The following is a 9,455-nucleotide window of genomic DNA, read 5'->3' on the forward strand; positions in this document are numbered from 1 at the left end:
AAAATCAGCTCGACCAAACAAGCACCCCTCCCCACCCCTCTTACTCCTCTCCACAGCCAAGAGACTCAAACATCACAGACAGAACCTTTTTTTGTTTTTTTTTTTTCTTTTGCTTGCATTCATTCTCAGAGAGACAACAGCTATCCTCCCCCCGCCCAAAAAAAAAAAAAAAAAAAAAAAAAAAAAAAAAAAAAAAAAGACTCCCTCGCATAACATCACCCTCTCCATGTCATTCATTCACTCGAGCTTCCACAAATACAAGCTCCATCTGCTCCATAAAGCCAGCACAGGCACCCAGTCGCAGGCACTCACAGTCCTCATGCGCACAGGCAAACACACTGTCATTGGAGGAACGGCACCCCCACAGGAGTCCCATAATCCTCCAGGAAAAAAAGCATCGAACACCATACAGAAGAGTCTCTTCCCATCTTCTCCAGCCCAGATTTTTCCCGTTTATTTATTTTTTTTCTGTTTTTTTTTTCTCTCTCGAGTCTCTCCCCGCCCTCCCGCTCCTCTGTAAAAAGCCTTTCAAGAGCAATCTCCACAGCGAGGTGTTGGAGGCACTAAGTATGGTGCAAATAATAGCCTGCGTTGCTTCGTGTTTTTCCACTGCCTGGAACATGGCGGTGCTCCTGTTAGCGCTCCCAGGACACACCGGCCTCGCTGATCCCCCACACAGGTCGGGACAATCAACCAGAATCATCCCCCAGAGCTCTCGACAAGGAGGCCATCTTAGATGTGCCTCTTCATGTGCAGTGCCAGGTGGTCAGAACGGGAGAAACACCTGAGAAAGCAAAGAGAAAAAAAAAAAAGAGAAAAGATTTGACTGAGAAGCTGTTTTCTGCAGGTACACTTTTACATTTGCTGTTCTAAACCACTCACTTCCTGGTTTCTCTCTCTTTACCCGGAAAAATCCTCTCATAAAGAAGAAGAGTTTGGTTTCACATTGCCAGTTGTTTATAGTATAAACTGAAGAAAACCAGGGTAGTTAGCATGTGTGATGTTAGCAAAGTCAACATTATTATAGTGCATTAAAAGGGGGGGGGGGGGAAAAGCTATGATGGCTCATTGAGATGTTCTTCACACGTCAACAATCCCAACTTGACCCTCTGCTCATCCCCTTGTACTCAACTCTCTTCATCTAACTCTTGACCTCAACCCCCATCCCCGTCAGTCCGTCCTTGACACTCATTCATGCCTCCGCCTAAAGTGTCATTTGGATAAACTAATTTGCACATGCAAGTGACATGGTCTTTGTTTGTGAAGGAGGTGCTTAGCGGCAAAAGGTAAAGAGAAAAGCTGCACTGTTGTAATTGGAGGTTAATATTCAGGAGCTTCTTTGAAGGAGGCATGAAGTCGAACAATAACTCACAGCAGTTACTATTTATCATCTTAGCATGACGGCTCTCAGCTTCCTCAGCTGCATGTAATATTGCACTAACGGGGGGGGGGGGGGGCCCCAGCTATCATGAACATTTACTGACTGATGTCCGGCGCTCTCACCTGTCGCAGTGACTGCATTTGAATGGCTTTGCTCCAGTGTGCTTCCTGAAGTGTCTGGTGAGTTCATCGCTTCGTGCAAAGCGCCACTCGCAGCCCTCCCATGAACACCTGTAGGGCTTCTCACCTGCCACAGAAAAAAAAAAAAAACACACAATGGATTCACGTGATTAACATTCTGCAGAGGATAAACAGGAAGTCGACGACAGGAAGGCGTTTATCAAGAGAGTTCTTCGAATGTTGAAAGATTTCTTTACATCTTAAGCTACTTTTTGTCCTAAAGGAAATGGGTTTCTGCAGGTTTTCACCTCTAAAATACACTGCACTGATAGGATTTTGTCAAATAACCTTAATTAGCCGCTGTAATTATTTGCCCCCAGACAAGCACCGTAATTGTAGTAATTCTGAGCTATCAATGAAAGTGCCAGAATGTCTGACATTTTTCAAATGCAACTTTGCCCCTATGTGTTTTCTAAGCAGGTGCTAAGCAGATTGGGCTGACTACTGTGCGTTCAGGAGAAAAACAATCTTGCGCCTTGTGGATTTTGAGGGCTGTGGTATGCAGCTTTAAGGAGCTGCTCGAGTACACGGCTTATGTAATGTGGGAGAGCTGCAGGAAAGAAAATAGAGACTGTTCCTAATGGTCCTGAAGGCCATTAACCATGTGGCAGACGTGGTCAGTGAAGGATGCTAGGAATGTGACTTCCTCTGCTAATGGGCGACACAGCTGTAAACAGCCTGGCAGAGGTCAGAGGTGACGAGGGAAGCTGCTTACATTTGAACCCTGGGCAAAACACTGCAAATGTCAGATTCCCATTATTTCTTTCATTCTTTTTTTCTTTTTTTTTGGGGGGGGGGGCTGTTGAATGCAAACGAGTGAGTTCCTGAGTCTTTTCCCATGGTGAAATCCGAGGACTGTTGATGTGTTTTCAGAGTCCACATCCTCTGGGTTCCTGCTTGGCCACAAAAGAACATCCCATTCACCCACCCTCCACCCCCCACCCCCACCCTTCTCGCTCTCGTCTGCCCCCCCCCCCTCCTGCATGAAATCACGTTCCTCTGTGTGAATTAGGTCACAGTTGAGGGCATTCCTCCTGACAAACAATTCAAAGTATGTGGGAGCGTTTTTCAGAGGATCTAAGTTGATTTTGCTTTCACTTTTGAACGGTTTTCTCTCTTTCTGTTTCAAAAACATGATGTCATAGCTGTCAGGATAGTTCCCCCCCCCCCCACCTACAGTGAGTTTGCACTTACACCGACATGACATTTGCAAAAGCACCGCACTGTCTGGCAGCTTTACCTGTGTGCGTGCGCTGGTGTGCTTTGAGGTGCGAGCTCTTGGTGTACACCTTCCTGCACCCGTTGAATTGACACCTGTGCACCCGCCTCCTCCCGTCAGGCGACGTCTCCCCACTGGTGAGCCCCGACCTCTCGAGGGTCCTCTCCATGCCCCCAGTCCTTATTTTCCCAGGCGAGTGCAGCACAGTCTGTATCCCACTCCACACCCGGGCTACCGAGCCCTCCTTGCCCAGCTCGGGTGAGGACGGCGGCGTGCTGATGATGGCAGAGCCCAGGTCTTCGCCACCGTCGCCCAGAATGTCAGTCAAAGAGCCGGAGGAGAAGTCGAGGGTAGGGGAGAGCTCCTCGGAGCTGTCCGAGGCCTCGCTGCTGGCGTCAGAGTTGAAGCCGCCGGTGTCGACGTGCTGGTTGTCCTGATTGTCTTCCTCCTCCTTGATGTGGGGGATCTTTGGGTCCGTGTCGTTAGACTTGTCCCCGCAGGCCAGCATTAGCTTGCTCCACAGGTCCTCCTGGTTCTCAAACTTGAGGTCCGTGGCTGAGACATAGGGCTCGCTCTGGAGGTACCTCTCCAGCTCGAGGCATGTCTGTGTGGAGGGAAAAAACGAGATAGCGGTGAGTTTGACGGGTGAACAGAGCCTGAGGCCTGTAACACAGTGCTTCTCTTCAACCAGAAAGTCCCTAAAACACCAAAACAAATGAATTTTTTTTTTTTTTTTTTCCACAGGAAACACAGACTCTGGTGTTTATTCTTAGCAGCAGCAGCAGCGGGAGGGGGAAATGCTCTGACTCTAACACCACTGACCCTTCTTCCTTCCTGCTCGCATCAACGAGGCAAGACACAATGTCCTATGCAGAGGATAGTCGAGTACGTTCTAAGGGTGCCCTGCGAGGCCATATCAGGGAAGATTACAAGCACCACATTTCCTTCAGAGAGCATGCAAGAACAAGGTGCTCTTACCCGCGAACGCATGCATGCGGTTGTGCGTGTCTGTGTGCGTGAGTGTGTTGAGGTGTGCGTTAGGGGTTGGTCATGAAATTTACATATGCTACAGAGCCCCCCCATTGGGTTAGGGAAGTGCTTGTAGATCTTTTAAATCTATCAATTATTCAACATAATGTGGATTTAATAATGCATTCGGAGGCATCGCTAGAAATAACATAGCACACTGGGGACCGAGAGGAGGGAGGTCTGGTTCACGGGGGTCCATAAAAAGCCTGGCATGAATACTGCAAGAGCTCGCTGAGGATTGTGGGCTTATTTTCTTTTTGAAAAGGAAGTGAGAGAGCACTTCCTCAACCCACTGCAGTCACCCAGCACAGGCCAGATATGAGGGACAGCGCAGATGATGGGACTGTGCAGTTTCCTGAATGAGGAAGATTCCAATTCGCAGCCATGTTTCTATCACAGTAGACTCGGATGAACCAGTGAGGCACCCGGCTAAAAAGGTGTCTGATGAATATTGCTCGCTGACTTTTCCAAAACTCTTCTGAAACCTGTTTATTTTCTGGTGAAAACACACTGGAGAGCTTCACCTCTTCAGGCCTCCAAAGAGTATTTAAATGAATGAATGGATGAACAGCTCAGAGGCAACATAGAGGATGAGTCCAAAAGAGCTACATCACTGGAGACTTTCAACAGCAGTGTGCCAATCACAGGGTAACCTTGACCATTTCTATGGAAACACTATATTTAAATAACAGGAGAAGCACAAGCCTCAACAATAACATTATTGAAATCGTTTAGCAATAACATAATGGATTATAATCTCCATTAAGCATGGTGAGGAGTAATAGTAATATCACACATACACTTTAACTCTGGAGCAGATGGAATTTAGCGCTAACATAGGAAATAATTAGGTGTGAAAAGGGCAACACAACTTTACAGGAATATTTTGGGAACTGTACTGTATCGTAGTAACTTGGGAGAGAGAAAGAGAGAGAGAGAGAGAGAGAGAGAGAGAGAGAGAGAGAGAGGCAAATGTTTCTTGTCAGCAGTGCTGGATAAATCCCACGCGAGCTTTAAATGCCTGGGAGGGCGACTTGGCCTCAAGCCCGAAGAGATCTGATAGACAGAAGGAGACAGAAGAAGAAGACGAAGACGAAGAAGAGGAAGACTGAAACGAATTCATTTAATTTCATTTCCCAAAACTAGAGCAAGAAGCGACTTGAGCCTTTCCCTTCGTTTCCAGTATAAAACTCCACTGTTCTGTCATCCAGGGGTCGCTTGGTCGAGCCAAATTGTAAATGAAATCAGCCTCTCTCTCCCTCTGTCAGTCTGTCACTCTCTAGTATGTGTGTGTGTGTGTCTGACAGAGAGCAAGAGAGGCAGAGAGGGAGCGCAGCGAGAGAGAGAGAGAGCGCGAGAGTGAGAGAGAAAGAGCGAGAGAGAGAGAGAGAGAGAAGAGGAGGAGATACGCGCAAAGACGCACCGCTCACCATTCAGTTACTAAAATCTGCAACACAGCGTGTTTTTATTCTATCACAAGCCGATGTGTCTCCACAAGCAGCGAGCACGAGCCGAAAACCAGCAGCAATATTGTCACTAATGAATATTACGTAAATAAAATTAAAAAAAAATGAAGACACCTCTACGCGTGTTATAACATAAAAACACAATGGGACAACAAGTCACTTCAAAAATGATCGTATAGTGACAATCTTAAGAAATCGAAATAATCCCATCAACTAAAATAAGGTATGTAAAAAGTCAGTTTGTTACGACAGGGACGCTGTGAGCTACGACACCACACTGCAAACATTTGGAAATATTAAAGGAATATTACAGAGATCTGTCATTCAGGGAACTTGCATCACTTCCCCTGTAAACCGAGGACCAAGCAAACGACTTTTAACATGGACACTGATATTTACACTTGCACCAAACTAGACGCGAGGTCTCATAAACAACTTTGACATTTGCACGTCCACGGACAGCTGTCAGTGGAAAGCAAGTTTTTCCAGCCACCCCCCCCCCCCCCCCCCCCCCCACAGCCCCCTCCCCCCGATATTACGCACTTTTCCCTTGCACTTCTGTAGCCTACAACAAATCGCACATGAACCCGGTGCACGATCCGTCAGGGCTGACAAGAGGGATCGGGTCGTTACCTGCTGCCAGTACTCCTCCAGAGACGGTAAAGCTGAAAAGTATCCGGTGTCATGCACGATCTGGAGCTCCTGGAAGATGCTACACATGGGGATGACATCCATTTCACTCCTAAGATGCAGCCACAAGTAGAAGTGAATTCAAGCTTGGGGAGAAAACGGAGCCTGTTGTGTTCGCAGAGGAGCTGGAGTCTCGGCTGTATTTGCATGTATAATAGTCGGTGGAGTCGTGCGCTTCCAGTGGAGGTTTTCGAGCGTGTGACGCACAGAGAGCGCACAACACTGAACTCTCCAAAAGTCCGACAGCGCACTGTAAACTTCCCCCCCGATTCAAAATTACAGACAAACCCACCCCCATGTGATTACATTACGTTTCGCTACGACGACCAATGAGCTCACAGGAGGGTGCGTCCCGCCTACCAGACCACCTCCGGCCAATGCCGAGCCAGAGCCGACTCATCCTGTGTGCTGTGGTTGGTGCGCGCTGCGAAGCGTCTCCGGCTCCCATTGGACTAAATCAGCGCTATTTTTAGAGCGCTATATAACCCAGACTCCTCTCGTACCAGAACGAGGAAGTCGAATTTTCTACTGATTCAAATGTGGGTTTCAGCTTCTCCGGACCACTGGCAGGAGAAGCGCTGTGCCGCTGCTGCTGCTGCTGCTGCTGCTGCTGGCGGCGGCGGCGGCGGCTGTGGAGCTGCGCTTCAGTCTCTAAATAGACACACTTCACTGTTTTTTATTTCATCACACACACACACACACAGACACACAAACCCACACACAAATAGACACACACACACACACACACTTCATCTCTTCTCGTGGTGTTTTAAAGCTCGAATGTAAATGCAATGAAAGACCTGACTGGCTCAGTATCACTGCGCTAATCACGGAGACAATATTGAGAGTCGCCTGGCTGCGAGCTCAGGGGGACTGTCAAAGATCTGATCATTTCTGTGCTCTATGAAATAAAACTGATAGACTTCTTCTTTTCATGGCCGTCCAGAGATGCCTGAGAATTATTATGAGTCTCCCTGTGACCGTATAGACAGTTTTAATAAGCCATTAAGTTATAATAGAGTTGCCATAAAGATGATTATTCACAAAATGCTCTGCAGGTTATTGTAGAGGCAGCAGCTTGAGGCATATCATGAGGGACAGGTTTGCTTGTGCTGGAGATGATGTGCATTTAATGTGTGTGTGCTCTTATGTGAGTGCATACGTGTGTGTGTGTGTGTGTGTGTGTGTGTACGTGCGTGTGTGTGCGTGTAATCATCTCAATCACCTGTGGCTCTTCCCTTTCTACGAAAGTGAGCTCTCTTCTCTTGCAGCAGTGTTTTTTTTACGATGCTCGATTACGAACATGAAACCACATGGCCCGGGTTGTTTCCTCTACAGGCAGGAAAGAAGAAAAGCGCGGGCCGCTGATGGTGCATGCATGGTGACAGTTTCTAATCACTAATATATCTCTGGCAGCTCTAGACATGTTATATGACATGTTATAAATACACTGGCACGTTTTCAGGAATGCGCTTCCCTCCTTTGACTATAGATAATCATTGCTCTACTGTGATCAGTGCTTCCCCTCATCCCTGCTCCCCGAGATCAATGAAGCATGAATATTAATCAGAGGTAATATGCTGATGTATTGATGTGCACTCAGTTTCATGCTTTATTATGTTGTTAGCATAAAAATCTTGCAGTTCATTATTCCATGGGTTTAAAATATTACAGTAGGCTTTTATTTTGTTAAGTGAGGAGTAAAGTTCCTACTTCCCTTAAACAACATTTTAATTGGTTTGAATGTGTGCCCTCTATCCGTCACTCCTTTCAGAGAAGAATATCTTATTTAATCCCATCAATCAGAACACTGACTAATGCTGGGCTATTATTCAGCTCACTAAACGCCAAACATACAGAGCATGTGAGTAAAACTACATATCCAGTTGCATAAGATGTGGGATAAAGTTGAAGTCAAGCGGAACAACAGCGGCATTGACGAGTTAAAGGCAGGCGATGTGACAAACAACATATTTGGAACAGAGAACCATTGTTTGACCCGTTGGCCCGGTCGAGCGCCTCCACAACGGAGTCTCTTTTGTTGAGATCTCAGCTGTGGGCACATTTGCAGAACTCAGCAGTATCACATTTTGTCATGAGTGTATGGAGTTTGGAGGGACAGAGACCAAAGCGCATGGACAGGGGTCTTTGTCGTGATACAAGATCATAGGTAATGGAAGGGAAGAGTCATGCTTCCCTGCAGCATCGGTGATTCATTGCTGACCTTATAAAGTGGCATAGAGGGACAATAGAGTATTTATATCAAAGCACATACTGTATGTATTCAGCACTAAATACTTCTCTTTTATGCAACATGCAGTGAGAGTATACAGCAGGCATGGGGAATTGGACTGTGCATTATTGTAATTGTTAAGAAATGAAAAAATATACAGGTCATGTCAGAGTAATTTATGACATGTAAATACTGTTCATATCAATATCCAAACTGTAATTACAATTAGTGGACTAATTATTCTGAAACCAGATATACTGCTAACTGATTTGGCACTAAAGAATATGTATCTGGATTAAAAAAAAAAAAAAAAAAAAATCAAACTACAAGAGTTTCCTTGTGTCAGTCAAACTCAACAAATTATCACAAGTCATAAACATGGGAATCTTTCCCTTCAGCTCCATCCCAGCATCCCAGAGCATGGCATAATGCCAACTATGAGATGAAGCTATGAATTTGGAATGGCACCTAACTTCATAAAGATGCAATGAAGATAAGACGTTTTTGTTTTATTTCTCATGCTGTCTTGATAACAACCACAATTTGTTTATTTTTTTGCAGCTATGGGCAACTTCTCCTGTCTCTCTGTGAGCATAATGTGGGACAATTATGTCCATCAGCAGCACAATTCAAGTAGAATTTGTGTGGATTCTGATTTTTATGAACCTAATTCCAGGCTTGCTTGGACTCTGCATGTAGTATGGAATTGGGACACAGCTCATGTTAGATGTTATGGGCAGGAGAGATTTTTAAAAAAAAATTTTGTTTCATTTTTTTTGCTATACACATACCACCTTACATGTAATGCCCTAAACCAGGGGTTCTCAAACTTTTTCACATCAAGGACCCATAAACTGATACAAACTTGTGGGCCCCCATCTGATAAGAGTTTTGCTCTTAGATCTTTTATTACAGAAAGTGTTTGAAAGCCATGACCGAAAGAGTCATTGTTCTACTTATGGATGGAATTATAGTGAAAATAAATTATTCCCATTTTTGCTGTGGACCCCCAGGAGCCCCTTTAAGAACCCCTGGGGGTTCCCTGACCATACTTTGAGGACAACTGCCCTAAACAACATCAGATCCATGCTGTTAACATTTACCCCTGACTTCCATTTATTACTACCACAGTGCCTTTTTCATGCGAGTTTCTTTGGAACTCATGTCAGTTTGTGTTTCAGCACCAACACAGCACACTCACCATGCTAATGTCTCTAAAGTGACACTTCTGTCATCTCCTCTGTGAAACTCGGCCTCA

The 9,455-nt window shown here is 45.7% G+C and overlaps 1 protein-coding gene across 1 annotated transcript; it reads right to left on the reverse strand.

The window, feature by feature from the left end:
- Positions 1-207: 207 nt before the first annotated feature.
- On the reverse strand, positions 208-6,197 carry LOC111233917 (Krueppel-like factor 6). Its single transcript, XM_022761836.1, has 4 exons — positions 5,908-6,197; positions 2,801-3,383; positions 1,504-1,627; positions 208-784 (listed from the first exon to the last, which is right to left on the reverse strand). Exons 1-4 carry the CDS (start codon positions 6,007-6,009, stop codon positions 733-735), a joined length of 861 nt encoding a protein of 286 aa, XP_022617557.1. The 5' UTR covers positions 6,010-6,197; the 3' UTR covers positions 208-732.
- Between the last annotated feature and the right edge of the window lie 3,258 nt (positions 6,198-9,455).

This window comes from Seriola dumerili, unplaced genomic scaffold (genome assembly GCF_002260705.1).
Source record: "Seriola dumerili isolate Sdu_G_001 unplaced genomic scaffold, Sdu_1.0 BDQW01000432.1, whole genome shotgun sequence".
Taxonomy (NCBI): Eukaryota; Metazoa; Chordata; class Actinopteri; order Carangiformes; family Carangidae; genus Seriola; species Seriola dumerili.